Genomic DNA, 18,885 nt, shown 5'->3' with positions numbered 1-18,885 from the left:
ACAAAGTTACCACAACATTCATGACCATTATGAATGTATGTAAACTTCTGACCTATTGATAAGTCAAAAGTTGACCTTATACTCTTTGTCACGTTTCTTTAGTTGAATGATTTGGCAGTGTGGTTGTCAGGACCAGAGTCAAAGGGTAGCCACAAATGGCCAGAGCCACTTCAGACTTCACTAAAGAGCCAGCAGTGAAAGCCACAAAGGGACAGAGCATATAATCGCTGAGTGGGAGAAATATTCTGACACCATAATTTCTCTAGCAGATGTCTTTTGCTGAATAATTTCTCCCCATGTTTATTGCCACATGAACAAATTTTAACAGTGCAATGACTCATCTAAAGGACAAGTATCTTATTATCTGTATCAGCAATTACATAAATATAAATTTAAGCATCCATTGCAAAGTCTTCATGGTGTATCTCTACATAAGCAAATTACATATCTGATATAATGTTATTAATCTAAAATTACACTTAAAAGCCCACAATTACTTTAAAACATGGAAAGAAAAACCATTGAGATCACTACACATCGGTTTCTGTGGTATTTCAGTGCAACTACACTCCAGTCCAGATGGAGGCGACATTTTTTATTGTGTTTGAGATTTTTAACCATTTAACCCTCAAAGGTACAAGGAAGAGGAAGAAGAAAACCCGGGGTCGAAGATGCAATGATTGGTTATTTCAAGCAGGGAAGTTTGCCGGCGTGGTAGGAGATCTCACACACATCGGTGTCTCCCTGTACGCTCCTGTTAACCTTCCCGCTTCTGCGCAGCTCGACCCGGCCAAAGCTGTCCAGCCTGCCTGCCCCCCGCCCCTCCCCCGTGTGTGTGTGTGTGCGCGCGCGTGTGTGTTAGCCCTCTGGGAGCAGCATGTCTGATTACAGCTCTCTGCCATCAAATGGAGTCGGAGCAGGAATGAAAAACGACGCTTTCGCAGATGCCGTTCAGCGAGCCAGACAGGTAATCCAAGCGCTCGACTACGAGAGGAGTGAGCCGGCGAGCTAGTTAGCTGCTGGGAAACCGCAGCTAGCATAACGAGCTGTAACGTTAGCTTTAGTTAGCGAGGTAGCACACTAGCTAATAGCAAAGCCATTCATTTGCCCTACTTTCTGTTCAGATCGAGGCAATTGAGGTTGTGCATGTTAGCATGGCTCTGTTACATAAATGAAATGTTTGTCCCTACCGCGATCCTTGGGGTAAATTTAGTGAACTTGGGCTAAGTAAGCAACGTTTACTTATTACCCGTTAGTTAACAGTTAGCTGTTATATGGGGATCATCTCCCCTCATTTATGAGGCGTTTAGTAGGTAACTGTATTATAGCATTATGGCTGTTTTGATTCATGTAGATCATTGACTGAAAAGAGTTCAGGAGCCATCGTTTACTTTTTTTCACTGTAAAGGGTTGTTTTTCAGCTAATGACTACTTTCATTAACATGTATAGTTGTTTATTTCAACAATAAAAAAACACACGTCGTCTATTTTATCTGATGACGCTTAAATTTTGAGATGTTGAATATATATAATATTAAACAATTTTGTTTGTTAAATTAAGATCGTTGAAGGTTATTTGTGATAATTGAAGGGACTGTTTGCATTGGAGTATTTTCAGATTAGTTTCTTTTGATTTATTACATATAAATTAGTGTGGGGTTGTCTGACTGTTGTGCTTCCATTAATTTGGGGGACAGTCACAAAGGCTCATCTTTCAAAGTGGCTTCTAATATTATACTAAGTACTTAATATTTGATCAATTATATGTGGATAAGCCCAGGGAGTCAGAACAAACATTTATACAACAAGTGGTAGGATATTTATTATAATGCATACCACAACAAAGACAAACCAACAATAACCAATAATAAAAAGCAAATTAAACTACACCTTCATACAAAACAAACCTATTAAGTTATTCAGTTAGAGAAGAAATAAATGAACATACTGAATAGACATAGAAATGGAAACAAATAGACTTACTGAAAACATAAGAAGTCAAAACAAAGTTTGTTTAAAACAGTGATAAAATGGACATTTAAAGATAACTTATTCCAAACGGAAGCTGCTTGACACATGAAAGCTTTTTTTAAACCATTTATCTGTGATACAAAAGGGACATTAAAAGACCTGGGGATCACATCTTTTTGATTTATAATGTGGAGCAGAACTAAACATTGTTTTTGACTGTAAGAATAACCAGAGTTAAAATAATAACTAAATCATTTGTACCAGTAACGCTTAAACAAGACAGAGTCCATATCAGCACTGTACAGTGAAGGGTTAATGAAAAGTCTGATATAAATCTGTAGTCAATTATATATAATATTAAGAGAATGAGGATCAGTTTTGGAGGGATTTAATACACTCCAATATTATTGGTAGTTTATTCCTCCCAGCCTGGCACATGCTCACATCTCTCAAACTTTCTACTCTTTCTTTGTAACAAATAACCCAAACCCCTGAATACTGTGGGAGCATCGTTTATTAGCACTACATTATCTCCTCACAGTTAAACATATCTTCATGTGTCTGTTGATTGCAGTTTTAAATGTGAAGATCTTTTATTTATATGACATGAGTTGAACATGTCCAAGCAATGTCAAAGATTTCTTACCAAATTCGACAAATTTCAGATGTCTTAATGGTGTCTTTGCAAAGTTGTCTGATTTAATCCAGTATTCCCCTCTTTCCAGATTGCAGCTAAAATTGGTGGTGACGGTGTGCCCCTGACAACAAACAACGGAGGAGCTGAGAGCTATCCGTTCACATCACAGAAACGATCCCTGGAAGAAGGAGGTAGAAAATCTGATCAAACTTGGACTCTGTCTACAGTTTCCTTTACTCCACTTTAAAGACTCACTATTATTTTTGTTTCCAGATGAACCCGATGCCAAGAAGGTAGCATCACAGAGTGAAAGAGATTCTGCAATGTGTACGTTAAATAATTCTGTAGTTACAATAACTCCTTTTTGCTCAATTTCCACCTGCTCACCAGTTTTGAATCTCTTACAGCTATTGGAGCTCAGCTAGCTGCTCTGTCCCAGCAAAGGTTTGACTTTTATTTTTCTTTATGTGAACACCTTTTGCTGTTTATTGTTGAAACACTATATGTCATTAATTATTCATGATCATGTGTCTCCAGTGTAAGGCCCTCCACAATGACAGAAGAGTGCAGGGTGCCTGATAGCATGGTTGGGCTCAGTGAGTAGACAAACCCTTCATAAACTGTACAAATTATTCCCGTGTTGCTGTGTTACGCATGTTCAGACTAAACTCAACATTCTTCTGTTTTCCTTAAAGTCATTGGGCGAGGAGGCGAACAGATTAACAAAATTCAGCAAGAATCTGGCTGCAAAGTCCAAATTGCTCATGGTGAGCTGTGAATAGTTAAGTAACCGGTGCCCTATCGATATACCATCGTCCCTTTTGATTTATAATTATTATCATATCAATCCACAGACAGCGTGGGTCTGCCAGAAAGAAGTATTTCCCTCACAGGATCACCCGATGCCATACAGTAAGTTGGTCCTTTAAGTCTTTTGAGTATTGGGAAAAGCTGTCAAGAAGTTTGGTTTGTGGTAAATTTTGTTTCATTATTAATATCTGTAGGGAGAAGTAGTGACAAGAGATTGATAGCCAGCCTAGTTAAATGATAGACAAACCTCCTGGTGTAGCTTTAGATTGTGTGAAATTTCTATTTCCTGTGTACTTGTTAAGTTTCAGTGGTTTGTACTATTGTGCTGAGTTTGGCCTCTAAGACACGACTCTGTGTTGTCTGTGTCCTTTATTAAGCTTAAACCACAAATATGGTCCTTAAACTAATCATTGTTTGTTTGCTATTGTTTGTATGCCATGAATCTTTAGGTGACAGAAGATAGTTGGTGTGCTGTCAGGGATTTGGACATATTGTGTTACTGCTTGGATACTATAAGATGTCAGAAGCTTTATAAGTTCCAAGGCACTCTGTGCAACATAGATCTAATGAAGCTTGTCTAGGACAACAAGACAGGTTGACTGCATGGTGATTTAAAAAATATTGAATCATGGGCTGTGACTCTGCTGTTGTTTGTTCCCATTCTTTGTCCTCCTTGAGGCAATCGTGATAACAGCTTGAATACACAGCATACAAAACAAACTACTTCTGCCTCAACTTGGCTGAACTTCCTTTGGTGGAATTCCAAACTTTTTTTTTTTTTTTTTTGGATCAGCGTGTTATTTCATGCAGCATTCCTGTTGGTTGGTCCTAGGTCGTACCTACAGTAAACATTGGGAGATGGTCCTTATTATAAACATTTGGCAGGGTTACCTGTTCGAATCCTTGCAGCTTTCTGAGGCAATGCCATACTGTGTGCTGTAAAAGTTGCTTGGACTTTCTGCAATAATGGTGTGAAATGTTAACTAGGTTGCTTTTGTGCCACATTAACCTTGTGTTCTTCAATCATTTCATGACCCTTCTTTGATATGAATTTGCTTGCAGGAGAGCCAGGGCACTTCTAGATGATATTGTGTCCAGAGGTCACGAGTCAACCAACGGTCAGTCAAGTTCCATGCAAGAGATGATAATCCCTGCTGGAAAGGCTGGCCTTATTATCGGCAAAGGAGGAGAGACTATCAAACAACTGCAGGTGACGATGCAGCATTCAGTTATACAGATGGTGATGATTATTTATTTAACCAGGAAAAGATGGCTAGCAGCATTGCTTTTGCAAGAGTGCAGAGATCAGTGGTTGCATAAACCAGTAACGCAAACAAATGTGCACATAAAATGCACAAGTATATAATTAAAGTAGCAAACTTAAAGCTAGAGAAACCTAAAACAGCAGAACAGTTAATTGATTTGATTTGTGCCAAGAAAGGCCTTAATAATGAGGAGTAACATTTAGAACCTGAGGTAACTCAAGGTCATTTAAAGTGACTTTGGTCCAAACACATTTAGACCATCTCCTGAAGTTTGTTTTTAATTCTCAGATGAGGGAGAAATATTTGGAAGAAAATTATTATTACAAATAACATCTGACATATCACATATCACATATTAGGAAATCCCAGTGCAACAAATGGACGGTCTAATGTGCCAAAGTTTGGTTAATCTATCACGTGTCTGTAACATACCTCTTCCTTAATTCTTAGGAGCGAGCTGGAGTCAAAATGATTCTTATCCAAGATGCGTCGCAGCCACCCAACATAGATAAACCTCTTCGTATCATTGGAGACCCATACAAAGTCCAGGTACCTTTTTGGGTTCAGTGGTTTCAGTTTTGTGGGAAATATGTTAAGCTGCTGTTGGTTAAAATTTTTCTTTGTGTTGCCTTTCTAGCAAGCTAAGGAGATGGTTAATGAGATCCTACAGGAGAGGGATCATCAGGGTTTTGGAGAGAGGAACGAATATGGATCAAGGATGGGAGGAGGGGGCATAGAAGTGAGTAAAGACAGTGTGTTTGAATTTGAGCAGCACAGTTACAGCTAAACGTTCAGACTAATGTGTGTGTTTCATAGTTCTATAAGTGAGACACATCAACTCTGAATGGTTAAGTATTTATTTAATGTTACAGATAGCTGTCCCGCGGCACTCTGTGGGAGTTGTGATTGGTCGCAGTGGAGAGATGATCAAGAAGATCCAGAGTGATGCTGGCGTGAAAATACAGTTTAAACCAGGTACACTCTCTCACTCTACTTTCACTGCATGTAATAAAATTGAAAAATGTCTTCACCCCAGTGGGCAGGTGGGCGACATGGACAACCAAGTTTGGGAATACGATAACTCTAAAATGAGATGACAGAGTTTTGAAATTCATACCATAGGTGCATCTGCTACAAATCTTGGATGAGTTTGAATCGTGACTTTGACCTTGAGGTCAAGGTCAGCGCTCAAGTTTTCTGAAAGTCTTGTGGGTGTGATAACTCAGAAGGAAGTCATCTAGGATGTTCACACTTATACCATACATACATCTACTCAATATTGGTGGCTGGCAGTTTTTTGTTTTTTTGTTTTGTTTTGTTTAGGTTTGTTTGTTTTTGTCTCAGTGTGGACCCTCATCAATAAACCGAACTGTCATTTTCTTACTCTTTACAGATGATGGTACAGGTCCTGATAAGATTGCTCATATTATGGGTCCACCAGACCAGTGTCAGCACGCTGCCTCGATCATCACTGACCTGCTACAGAGCATCCGTGCCAGAGAGGAGGGTGGGCAAGGGGTAAGTACACGCTGAAGAGACGGGGAGGGGATGTAATTTAAAATCCTCAATTTCAACTCCATATTTTTATTCTTGGATTATGCTAGAGTAGCTTTGCGTGATTCAAAATAATCCTTATTTATTGCATACTGGGTGTTTATGCAGCCCCTCAGGTTATGTGTATGTATTTTAGCTCCTCTTTTTCTCTCTAGATAGGCTAGCCATTAAACAGAGAAAGTGCAAACACAAAGTGGGTGGAGCCAAAGCTGTGTGGCTGAGATGACCATTAAGTCAGTCTTCAGCCTGAACTTTTGGCACCCAGGGATAAATGTTATATACACTGACCTCATTATTTGAAATGTTACACATGTTTAATAAGGGCCTCTTTAAGATTTTAATGTTGAATTTCGTGTTGATTAAAAAGAATGTGTTTCTTTCACAGGGTCCACCGGGTCCCGGTGCTGGTATGCCACCTGGTGGCCGAGGGCAGGGTAGAGGCCAAGGGAACTGGGGTCCACCAGGAGGTGAGATGACTTTCTCCATCCCTGCTCACAAATGTGGGCTTGTTATTGGCAGAGGAGGAGAGAATGTCAAGTCCATCAACCAGCAAACTGGTGCATTTGTGGAGATATCTCGTCAGCCACCTCCAAACGGTGACCCGAATTTCAAACTGTTCACCATCAGAGGGTCTCCACAACAGATAGATCATGCAAAGCAGCTTATAGAAGAGAAGATTGAGGTAGGTTCACATTACTTACAAAGCAGAGAATGCCTTTAAGCAGCTGCCTAAAGATCCCATGCACTCTGAAGTTATTGGTATAATGATTTTTATTCCCTGTTTTTCCAGGCTCCATTGTGTCCTGTGGGTGGTGGTCCTGGTCCAGGAGGGCCACCTGGTCCAATGGGTCCCTATAATCCGAACCCTTATAATGCAGGGCCTCCTGGTGGAGCTCCTCAGTAAGTACAGTGTGAAAATAGTTGTGCCAGTGTGTTTTCTTTCAGGGGAAACTCATTTAAGTAGCTGGTTTATGCTTTAACTTTCCTGTCTCTCTGCAGTGGAGCTGCACCAGGTGGTCCCCAGTATTCTCAGGGTTGGGGAAATGCCTATCAGCAGTGGCAAGCCCCAAATCCATATGACCCCAGTAAGTCCTTTATTTATTTCTCTTCTGTTGGTTTCATTACTTGATGTATTCCTCAACTGGATTTCATCTTTGCCAATTAGATAAGGCCGCAGCAGACCCAAATGCAGCATGGGCAGCCTACTATGCACAATACTATGGGCAGCAGCCCGGGGGCACAATGCCAGCTCAGAATCCAGGAGCTCCTGCAGCAGGAGCATCACCAGGAGACCAGAGCCAGGCAGCCCAGACTGCTGGGGGTCAGCCAGACTACACTAAGGCTTGGGAAGAGTATTATAAGAAGATGGGCATGAGTAAGTTGGAACTAATTTTGAGTAAATAATGTGTATTACAGTCTGTAACTGACAGCCTTTAACAACTTCAGTTATTTAATTCTTAAAGAATTTTAAAAGTCACAACCATCAAACGTGCTGCCATCTCACAAGTGACTTTAATGCTAATATATTATTCATTCATCCATATGTGCTTGTAGCATGTGACTGTAGATATATAATGTATGTTTGCACTTGTTTTCTTTTCCAGCTCAGCCAGCAGGAGGGGCAGCAGCTGCTCCAGGCACAGCAGCAGCCCCCACAGCAGCTGCAGCAGGAGGAGCTGCACCTGGTGGCCAGCAGGACTACAGTGCAGCCTGGGCTGAGTACTACAGACAGCAGGCTGCCTACTATGAACAGACAGGCCAGGCTCCTGGACAGGCAGCTGCTCCACAGCAGGGACAACAGGTATGGCTGGTATTTAAAACTGACCTCATGGCTGCTTGGAAGGGGGTAAACTAAATTCATTAATTACCTATATATTTAATTAATTAAAAAAATAATAATTTAGGAATTTAAAAAAATTCCCCAAATTTTGTGCATAGAATTCTGTAAAAATGGATAATCGAGTGATCCTCACAGTTATGAGATAACATTATGGTATGCTAGAAAACTGTTCTGGCAGCAGGGTAACAAATGGACACCGCCTTGTGTAAAGATGGAGTAAAAAGCAAGATATGCCTATATGTGATTTGTAGTTCAGTTGGAATGGTAACATGCAAAAATTTATATGCATCTATGTCAGAGTACGTTGGGCAAGTGGGTTGGTCAAAAGGCCAGTGATGAGGTTTCCAACCATAACAGGTATGAGTTCACCGATGAAGTGAACCTCAATTACATGTAGGATATTTTTTTTTTCCCCCTTTTTCTTTCCCCTTGCTGTCGGTGTTTTCACATTAATGAAAGTCTATGAGGCTAAGGAAAAAACTTGCACTTGCACAGATGTGTGCAAACTGTAAGGTATATTTAGTGGGTGAGAGCCTCAAATTATAGCACAATATTTTTAGAGAATTTGCAATAATGACATTTCTGACTATCTGTGGCTGAGATTGTTTGGAGATATGGAGAGGAGGGTTAGTGGATATATCAAACAAAGGATGTTAAATATGGCAGGCAGGAGGAAAAGAGGAAGACCACAGAGAAGATTGATGGATGTAGTGAAGGAGGACATGCAGAGGATTAGTGTGACAGAGGAGGATGGTGGGGATGGGGTGAGATAGAGGAGACATGACGACCCCAAAAAGGGCAGCATCCGAAAGAAGAATATATTTCAGATGAGGAAAAAATTCAAACGAATGCTTAACGTTTTTAAACACTTTCAAAGTCAAATGTGAGCACAAAAGTAGCCTAGGTAACTTAACTGCTTAACTCATTAGTATATTAAAACTAAAGTAATGTAACCTTGTAACTTTTCAGGAGCTATAGAGTGCTGTCTCATAATAAAACTGTTTTTTTGTTTTGTTTTTGTTTTTTTTAATATAAACCAGGGATGTTGTATTTTGGGTTAAGCTTCTCAACCAGTAGCTTATATCGACCACATCAGTACTTTCCATATTCTTCTGTCTTAAGATGGAAATGGCATTTACTTTGAATTATTTATTTGGCACCTTTCATGCACGTTACCTTCAGTTCAAAGTATTTTACAGATAACTGACAAGATGATGGAACAAAGCAAATAAAAATGTAAACATTGGCGAAATAAATCAAAATTTAAAATGACTCTTAAGTACCATAAGGGTATATCAACTGAATTTGAGAAGAACTAGAAAATACAGTAAAACTTGATACTAAAATAAAAAATAAAAGTTTAAAGAAAACAGAAAAAGCATTATTTTTAAAAAAGGTTAATACCAGGAAATTGACTACATCCAACTGTTGATGTTGATTGTAAGAACATTTTTGTCTTTTATTAGTGTGACTTTATCAGTTTTCTCTTCTTTTCAGGCCCAGTAAACGTGTGACTTGTTCTGTTGGGCGGATGTGTTGAATCTCCGGGCTTGTTTTTGTTTTTTTTTGTTGTTGTTTTTTTTTGGTTTTTTTGTCTTTTTTATTCCTCCCAGTTGGTTTTTTTTTTTTTTTTTTTTTGGCTTTAATAGGACAATAAGCCTGTGGTTAACTCATCCTCTCAGACATTTTGTATTCAAACCTTCCTGTTTGTTTGTTTATTTTTTATTTTTTTTTAAATGAAATTCAAAAGGGAATGCATTTTGCAGATGTATTGAAAAAAAAGCACTAACTTACCCCTTCACCTCACCTTCACCTTGTAATACATCAGATGGTTTGGAGTTTTTTTCTTAAATGTGAAATAATAAGCATCTTTGCTTGCAAGCTAGCACAACAGCATCTCAACAATGACTCACATGTCAGTAGTTTTCCCCTTCTGTTTGCTGAAGGTAAAAACTGTCTAGCAGTATTTTGAATATATTCAAAAAATTATGTTTGTATGGCAGAAGATACAGAAGTTGTTGGTCTTTTTTTTTCTTCTTCTTCTTGTTCTTGGTACTTTTTTAAACTTCAGTTTTTTACAAAAAAAGATTCCAGTGTTTAAGTTGCAGGTGAACTTCTCCCTGCTGTCATAATTTCTTATTTTTAATTACATTCTTTGTGATTTTCGTCAAGGGGCGAGTCTTGTGTGTCTGTATACAGTGTATGCTACTGAACAGAAGACTGCGTGTAAGTTGGCTGTAATAAGGCACTAACTGTCCTGCAGTTATGTAGGCTGGTTGTTTGTGCACGTATGTGTTTGTGTGCTTGACTGCCCTTAGTTTCATTTCTACATCTTTACAATGAAAAGAATAGTCTCTTTTCCAGTAAGTTCTCTTATTGTATGCTGATTTTTCTTTTCGTTTGTTTTGTTTTTTACAGCTTGTTTTTAAATACTTAAATAAAAACATTCAATTACCAGCGTCTTGTGTGATAATCCCCTGTGCTGGTTGTAATGCCATATTAGGTAAAATGCCTAAAATGAAAGTTATCCTTTCAAGTTTAATGTTTTTATTCATATTTGAAAGTTTTCAACACTGAAATAAAAACTATAGCCTCTTTAATAATAATAATGTAGGGGATACAAAATATTACCCCTGACAAGTAAGTTATGATCAGATATTACAATAAAGCCAAGAGGACATCACAATCTCACTAAACATCATATATATATCATCTCATTCTTAATGTCTTGACAAATTTGGCCAGGTTATTTTTATATCAGGTCACTAAAAAGAATTTTCACAACTGCCTATTTGTAACTAAAATCCTGGGCACGTCCAAAAAAAACCAACCCCACAAATGCATGCATATCTTCCTTTGTGGTTGCTTCCATCGGGATGTTCCCCTTGTCGTGCCTTACTTTTGTTTGGGGTTTTGATGGATGTGAGTGCTGGCGAGTGAGGGCCGCCCCGTGCAGCCCGTGAGCCAATCGGGACGGGCCTCTGACGGGCAACTGGGAACAACAGTTCAGGGGGAGATGGCGCCCAGCTCGAAATCTGAAAAGGACGGCAGCAAACAGAAAAGCCAAAGAAAACACAAAGACCATGTTGTGAAGCTTCTTATGCGCGGAAAGGTAGGCATGCATCCGCAGGACCTGAAGAGAGAGGTTTAGAATGAGCCGTCAAGGAGAAGGCCTCTAAGGTTTCAGGAGCTTCTGAGGCCAGCTAGGAGCTAGCTGCTAACTAGCACCGCGGCTAACTTAATAACAGCCAACGGCTGGCAGGTGGCTAATTGGCTAATGCTCCAAAATGTAAAACAATGCAGGTTCCCTGCTCTATGTTATGATATTTATCCATTTTACTTCCCAGGTTGGTTTGCAGATGGCCCATACACATTTTAATGTAACCGAACCGTGTTAAAGTGCTAGCCACTTAAGCCACACTTGTAAAGGTCTATTTGAACTGAGTTTTAACTTTACCGGTCAGGTTTAGCGTTTATAAAACCGCAGCAGCGCACCTCAGATTTAATGGCAGTCTCTGTGCATCAAGCGTAATTCATTTACTGTTCGTGTCGTCTTATTGTGCTGGCCATTACACGAAGATGAACAAAAGCACACCAAAAATTGCAAAGTATTTCGGGCTTTGTGTTACACTGTGTGCTAATTAGCTGTATCTACCTCTACTGTGGTTTCTGTCCTGCAGCTGTCAGGGCAGTTTTCTCAGCGCCTGTTCAGGAAGCTGCCACCTCGAGTTTGTGTACCATTAAAGAACATTGTCAGCGAGGAGTTCCTGAGAGCAGGGTACGTATGTGTTTATTGCATAGCTTTACTGTGATTAAAGAACCTTGACTGGCACAGTATGCTACATTACATGCATGTACACCACACTAGCTGCATCTCAAATAGACTGGGATTATTGATGACTGAATCAGAGCTGTTGACACTTGTGACACATGGCTGTCTCTTGAAGTTATGAGGGTTCAAAGATGATGGAAAAAATCGGTTAAAAGCACCAAGTTTCCACCCGCCTCTGGTGTACTTTAAGTATCTGGTACTCGGAAAATATTCATAGTATGAAAATAAAATTTTCCATATGGTCTTTGAATATAACATTACTGTATTTAAAAAAACAATTAGAAGATTCTGAGGATGTCCGGTGGGTAATTGTTGTTATTTAGTATTGTTCAAGCTGGAGCATGTATGACCAGTACTTTATCTTTTTGTTTTCAGGCACATCTTTCTTGGCTTCACCAAATGTGGACGCTACGTTCTGTCTTACACCAGTGACTGTGGAGAAGATGATGATTTCTCTTTCTATACTTATCATCTTTATTGGTGGGAGTTTAACCTGCACAGCAGACTGAAGCAGGTAAAAAAAAAAAATCTAATTGTAATATATAAATATAATTGGAGAATTTATTTTTATTTTCTTTAACTCCTTTGGTTTCTCTTTAGGTCCATCATGTGCGACTGTTTGCAGGAGAGGAAATCTACAGTGACCTGTACCTTACAGTATGTGAGTGGCCAAATGATCACTCCAAAATTGTCATCTTCGGCTTCAAGTAAGGAATGATAAATATATTTATTAATGGCAAGATTAACCTTACTGCAAGCCACAGGTAGTGATGGCTAAATTATGTGTTGGTGTGTATGTTTCTGCTAAGTACACGCAGCTCCAACTCAGTCCTGATGAATCTAATGATGAGTGATGAGAACAATAGAGACATCTACATCACCATCGCCTCCATGCCGCCTCCTAAACCTTGCGCTCAGTGCTGTCCTGTTCCTTCAGTCACTACTATACGCACAGGTTAATAAAAATACATACAGAGCTACTACTTCACCGCTCTCATTACGTCTGCCTCTCTCGCTCTCATCAGACATTATCACTTTCTTTCCACAGGAAGTGGTGAGTGTCTTGAACACGGATATGTGCTCAACAGCAGGTACCAGGTGGTATATCCGTTCCCCACCTTTCAGCCAGCTTTCCAGCTTAAGAAGGACCAGGTCATTCTGTTAAACACTAGCTACTCTCTGGTAGCCTGTGGCATCTCACTCTGCCCAGGTAAGACACACACAAATAGTAGAATTGCCATATTTCTTGTCTCTTTATAATGCCTCAGATAAGGTTTTTTATGGATTTAAGATCACCACATTATGAATTTCCTTATCAGTGAGTCCACAAAGGTTTACGCAGCTGAAAATTTCAGACCACCCACACTCTGCAGATTGTGCACATACACAGACTGGTAATATAATGGATGCAGTTTCTGAGCATAAAAGAGAAAGGCAGTGTTGGAAGCGCCTCAGTTCTGCATTCTTTCTGTTTGCCAGCAGGAGGTGACTCCACTGGTTGCAAAATCACTTACTATTGTAAATAAGTCTATAGGGAAATTGTTCTCATCTCCCCTAATCTGTGACTTCAGTAGACACCTACGTTATGAGTCACAAGTTTCAAGTTCTATAAACCGTGATGTTGAGTTTGTAGATTTTGGTCTGTTTTTGAGTCGGTAAGTGGGTAAAAGCCTGTGAACGTGCGGTAGTGCTCGGTTTCTCAGATGTGCACCTTGCTCATAACATCTCATTGCAAAACACCGAGATGGTGACAGTGAAAAGACTCAGCTAGAGGTTTTGCAACAAGACCAACCAGAGGGTCATGTCATGCTGGCTATATCCCCCCTCTTTAAATTCTATCCAGGTAAATAGAACATAAAGAATATTTTAATTTTGCTGTGAGGATGTTAACATCAATTGTTTTTGCTTGTTTAATGCATAGGTGCATGGTTTGTCCATGTACAAATATCTTCTTTTTTGTTTGTTTTGTTAATTGTAGGAGCATATATGTTGATCATATCCAGAAACACGGCTGTTCATAGGCATACATTAAACAGCAACCCACTCTTATCTCCAGATAGGATTAGAAGGAACAGTGCTACACTGAGTAGGGGCCTAAAAATGCTTGTGTTTCTTCAAGAGTGAAAACCATCACAGTGATGTTTTGCTGTCTGATTTTATCATTGTTATTTTTCATTCCTTTTTTTTGATTTGTGTTTGCTTCAGGTAAACAGGGTCAGCCATCGCAAATCCTTTACACAAAGAGAGCAGCCCTGTCAAGTCAAGCTTCGACGTCTTTTTCCTCCTCTTCTTTGGTCTCTTCTTCCTCACTACCTCAAGAATCTCCTGAACATCGACTTCCACCTAGCAGACCCACTCCAGTCCCCACTCCAGTTCCCTCATCTCCTAGCCATTCACAAGCTGCAATGCGAGCCCGGGAGTTTGCTGCCGACCTTTTCAGGCGAGCCCAGGGAGGAGGGAAAGATGGTGAAGGCCAGGGGGAGAGGAGAACGTCTGATAGTGGTGAAAAAGAGGCAGTACAGACAACTGGAGACAAAGGGACCATTGCAGAGACTGTGAGAGAGGAGGGTGGTTGTAAAGGGTTGAGGGTAGAGGAGAGAAGGACTAATTTACTACAACCATTAACCTCAGGTGTTAGCCATAGTCTGCCACAGGTATCGGAACAAGTGATGTCTCCCGCCTCTTCTTCCTCATCACCGTCAGCCACTCCAACTATGTCTTCATGCCAGGAAGCCAGCCCCACTGAGCCTGGATATGTAAACTACTCACGCCTACACTACCGCTTACAACAGCCAGGGGCAGCAGAGCAGAATGCTGGAGGTGCAGGAGGTGAGAGATGAGAAAAGAGAGAGTCAAAGTGTGTGTCAGGTCAGATCCAAAGATGCTGACTGGCATTTCTTCCTCATTTTTTTTTTTCTAGGTTATGAAGATGATAAAGTCCAGCTGCCTTTCACAGTTACAGATCTGAAAGGACGTAACCTCCAGCTGGTTACAGGGCCACACAATGGACAGGTAGGTGTTGGTGCATGTGACTGTAAAGTCAATGGAGAACATGTATGGAAGTAGCAGAAAGGAATAAGTCAGAACTCTCCTGGGGATGTTGGAGTTACAAGGCTGATTAACCAGAAGGGACATGATTAGACACTGAAGACAAAGGTAGAGAGGCAAAGCTGAGATAGTTTGGACACGTACAGAGTATTTTTGTGTGTCTGGTTGATCATGAATTTTTGCTTTTTGTCTTGCAGAGTGTTTGTGTTGAGCAGCTGACTCTGGATTTCGAATATCTAATCAATGAGGTGATCAGGAGTGATGCTGCCTGGGCCACACAGTTCTGCTCCTTTAGTGACTATGATGTTGTGATATTAGAGGTCAGCACACACACACACGCAGAGCTCAGGACACTCACATTGTCTAATTTACACCTGACTCAAGGTTGCTGTAGCTTTTATGAAACTTGTCATATCCGAAGACTGTTTTTATTGTGTTTATTATAAAGTCTTACGGTATTAAAACAGTACTTTCATGTTGCATCACAGCGTAGACTACAAATACCAGTTCTCATTAAACAAAAGCAAGAGAAGTCCATAGACTAGTTGTTCCACTTTTTTTTTATACTGGTCGCTAGTGACGGGACGCAGCTACAACATGTAGGCAGCGGCCTGCAAAACAAACTAATCTGATATTGAGCGTGAGCAATATTATGCACAGCTCAAAGTGTACATTTCAGCGACATTTAAAATATGATTTGATTTTTAAAGAATGTGAATCTTAGTTTTAAACAGTCCTCAGCTTTCCCTCCTCTGAATCAGGCTGGTGTATTGCATTGTTTAAAGTTGATTCTAATAATTTGTTTGTTACTTTCCAAATTGTTATTGCTCTCAGATCATGTTGGTATTTATATCTTAGGACTAAATTGAAAAAGTATCATCCTACAAATACCTGAGTATCTTTGTGAATCTTAAACTCACTTTTAGAGAACATATTGAGCCCTAAATGAAGTAATTGAAGGTTAAATTATGTTTTTATCATTGAAATATGGGCTGTAATAATTTAAGTTTGGAGTTAGGGAGACACTTGCACATGCTTCATTCCTAAAAGAGCTTAGGGATAGCTCAGTAGGTAGAGTGGTTGCCCCACGATCAGAAGGTCGTGGGTTCGACCCCACTGAATAGGTACCCCTGAGAAAGGTACCGTCCCTACACACTGCTTCCCGGGTGCTGCATTGATGGCTGCCCACTGCTTCACTAGGTGAATGGGTTAAATGCAGAGGAGTAATTTCCCTACGGAGGCTAACGCGCACACATTATTATTATTAGTAGTAGTAGTATATTTTTAACTACAAAGCCAAATGGAGTAAAGTCTTCCTGATTTGTCACAAACCTACAGTTAAGATTTTTCCCTCCTTTAGACCTCTTCTCTTAAGGATACTTGTATTTTTGCAGAACTTGGAGGCATAGTGTTCTCTTATTTTGCATCTTGGTCACAGAGTAACCTTCATAACAACAAGAACTAAAGGTTAATGTTTTTGTTTCGCTGGTGGGTTTAAAGAGCTTCTAAATGATTCTGTAACTGAAGAGTGCAACTGTTGCTCCAGAGATGGATTTTAGATTATGTGTTGCTGTCTGTTTATGGAAAATGCAGCTTTATCATTTTTGCAGGCTTGTAATGGTGTTTCCTTGGCTACGCTTCCCTTGAAAAAACAACAGAGATATTAATCTCAAGGGACTTTCTGGTTACATTAAAAATAAAAAAAGCAGGGCTTAAATACACACAGTCAGTGTTTAAGCCTGTTCATTAGATTGTATGGATTTTTTGCAGTTTTTTTTTTTGGTTTTTTTTCCTAGTCCACTAGTTTTCTCCAACTAGGAAATTTCTGATTTCCCTAATTTTAATTTCATACATTTAGTGCAAGAACCGTGGAGGAACACTTTGCATGTGGGTAACATGTTTTTGATGTGTATCAGGTGTGTCCAGAGACCAACATTGTGATGATCAACATTGGTCTGCTGTTACTAGCATTCTCCAACTCTGACGAGGAGCACTGCAGGTACTTCGCCTGCTCTTTTACCCTAAAGCCACCTCGACCCTCACCTGTTTCACCCGCTTTGGATTTGTGACCCGGTGGCTCTTTTTTGTTTTCAGGCCAAACACATACCATTCCAACCTGCAGGTTAGCTGGGACCTCAACACGGGTGTGTGTCGCACTGTGGGTGTTGGTGACCTCACAGAAGTCAAGGGTCAGACAAGGTGAGCCCTGCAAGCCTGTAACACATACACAGGTTTCTCTCTGCCTCCTGTTTCTCGTTAGTTCAGTTGTGTTGAAAGGCTTTGTCTGTCCGTCAGTGGGACCGTCTGGAGTTCGTACAGGAAGTCCTGTGTGAACACGGTGATGAAGTGGCTTGTCCCTGAGAGCAGCTCCCGCTACATCAACCGCATGACCAATGAAGCTCTCCACAAGGGTGAGTGTATAATCACAGAAACAGATAAACATAAATCCTCCCAAAGAAATCTGTCAAAAATAAAAACTGCCAAATGTTAAGTCCTTTTTGGAGAAATGAGGCCTTAGTGAGCTGTAAGATAGAAGATCAGAATAAACAAAAGAGCCTTTGACTTTCTTGTGCAAAAAAACAAAAAAAAAAAACTACTGCACTTTGTTTCTGTTTAGGACCAACCATTTTGGATGAATCATTTGACAGCAATAGGCTTTCTGTGCCCCATTTGCTGTTTAGAGATCAAAAGCACATCAAAAACATTAAAAGATGAGACGTCTCAGATGTTAAGGACTTGTGTATTTGGACTAATGTTTCTGACTGACTGAAAAGATGAATTGATTGCTTCGTTTTTTAAATATATGGGATGAGTTTTTATGTTACCAAAGATGAAATCACATTCCACCTCATCTATTAAATTACTAAGCTTAATACTAGAAGTCATCTGAGAAAAAAGTAAAGACTGATCCTCTTTGCAGCTGTAACATGTTAAACTAATGTTACTTCCTTATACTGAAAGAGAAATAGAGATCTGACTCCTCTTCCTTAAAAACTTTACTGTTTTTAGTTTGCATCTTTTGTATTTTTTTGTTTGTTTGTTTGTTTTTTTTAAAGAGAGTTAAGTCCCGCTCTTTTCTCACCTGCAGGTTCATCTCTGCAAGTGTTGGCAGATAGTGACCGGTGTACCTGGATTGTATTATGAAGGAAGAAGAGATCCACATGTGTCGAAACAACATAAAGAAAAGCACACAGACGTACACATTGACATGAGCTCACCTGCAGTATCGACCTTCATCAGAGGCTCCATTTGTAGCACGTGTGGCTAAAGCCAAACAAAGAACCAGATGAAATACTGTAAAGGTTTTTGTGTGTTTTTTGTAATTGTGTACTGAATTGTTGTAACAACCAAAACCAAGAGCTGGACTGAACAAAGACTTCATTTTTACTTTTGTTTTTATACATTAAGGCAGTTTTATTGTCTGTGAGTGTGAGTAACTGAATGTATGTGATATCTGTACCTGTGTGATGTGCACAAGGTGGGTGTGTGTGAAATTTAACAGATTTTGCTGCTTCTGAACTCGTTTCTCATTCAGTGTGGACCAGCTCTGTCCAGCTGTGTGTAAGGCTGCAGTATTTGAAATTTGAAAAACTCTACTGCTTCACTTGATTTCCGTTTTTGTTTTTTAAAACCCTCGTCAGTGGAAGCAGGAGTCACCTGCTTAGCTGGCTGCTGTCGTGCTGTATGAGTGACAGCATGGAATACAGACTGGGATCTTTTGTTTAAATAAAATGTTTAAAAGCCTTATGAGTGTGCTGTGATGATAAATGGATACATGAAAATAATCCAACAGTCTGCAGAGAAGATCTTGCCTGGAGGGGAAATGAATACCACAAAAGTTGTCATGTGACTTCAGCTGAAGCAGTGCTGGTTCCCTAAGTAGAACCATTTATATACAAAACAGCACAGGCCCAACATTGGAACAGAC

General features: G+C 39.9%; 2 protein-coding genes across 2 annotated transcripts; both read left to right on the top strand.

The window, feature by feature from the left end:
* Nucleotides 1–640: 640 nt before the first annotated feature.
* khsrp (KH-type splicing regulatory protein) lies at nt 641–10,534 on the top strand. The gene is made up of 18 exons (XM_005460545.4): nt 641–967; nt 2,697–2,799; nt 2,882–2,935; nt 3,016–3,052; nt 3,146–3,204; nt 3,304–3,375; nt 3,463–3,520; nt 4,481–4,628; nt 5,134–5,232; nt 5,321–5,422; nt 5,556–5,658; nt 6,077–6,201; nt 6,623–6,919; nt 7,028–7,137; nt 7,237–7,322; nt 7,403–7,612; nt 7,842–8,038; nt 9,575–10,534. Exons 1-18 carry the CDS (start codon nt 878–880, stop codon nt 9,581–9,583), a joined length of 1,959 nt encoding a protein of 652 aa, XP_005460602.1. The 5' UTR covers nt 641–877; the 3' UTR covers nt 9,584–10,534.
* Nucleotides 10,535–11,056: 522 nt separating this feature from the next.
* On the top strand, nt 11,057–18,704 carry dcaf15 (DDB1 and CUL4 associated factor 15). The gene is made up of 13 exons (XM_003455801.5): nt 11,057–11,189; nt 11,758–11,855; nt 12,285–12,423; nt 12,510–12,616; nt 12,719–12,864; nt 12,958–13,119; nt 14,115–14,738; nt 14,830–14,921; nt 15,155–15,277; nt 16,874–16,956; nt 17,052–17,156; nt 17,253–17,368; nt 18,046–18,704. Exons 1-13 carry the CDS (start codon nt 11,094–11,096, stop codon nt 18,099–18,101), a joined length of 1,947 nt encoding a protein of 648 aa, XP_003455849.1. The 5' UTR covers nt 11,057–11,093; the 3' UTR covers nt 18,102–18,704.
* The last annotated feature ends 181 nt before the right edge of the window (nt 18,705–18,885 follow it).

The sequence above is a fragment of the Oreochromis niloticus genome, linkage group LG6, assembly GCF_001858045.2.
Source record: "Oreochromis niloticus isolate F11D_XX linkage group LG6, O_niloticus_UMD_NMBU, whole genome shotgun sequence".
In the NCBI taxonomy this organism is placed as follows: Eukaryota; Metazoa; Chordata; class Actinopteri; order Cichliformes; family Cichlidae; genus Oreochromis; species Oreochromis niloticus.
Note: the sequence above shows the minus strand (reverse complement) of the source record. Positions and strands in the feature narration are given on the sequence as shown.

Excerpts from the sequence above, each read along its gene's own strand:
- khsrp (XM_005460545.4), top strand. The coding sequence starts at position 878 with ATGTCTGATTACAGCTCTCTGCCATCAAATGGAGTCGGAGCAGGAATG. Across the intron at positions 2,800-2,881 it reads ACGATCCCTGGAAGAAGGAG|ATGAACCCGATGCCAAGAAG; the intron begins GTAGAAAATCTG and ends TTTTGTTTCCAG. Across the intron at positions 6,202-6,622 it reads GAGAGGAGGGTGGGCAAGGG|GGTCCACCGGGTCCCGGTGC; the intron begins GTAAGTACACGC and ends TTTCTTTCACAG.
- dcaf15 (XM_003455801.5), top strand. The coding sequence starts at position 11,094 with ATGGCGCCCAGCTCGAAATCTGAAAAGGACGGCAGCAAACAGAAAAGC. Across the intron at positions 12,865-12,957 it reads AGTCACTACTATACGCACAG|GAAGTGGTGAGTGTCTTGAA; the intron begins GTTAATAAAAAT and ends TTCTTTCCACAG. Across the intron at positions 16,957-17,051 it reads TCTGACGAGGAGCACTGCAG|GCCAAACACATACCATTCCA; the intron begins GTACTTCGCCTG and ends TTTTGTTTTCAG.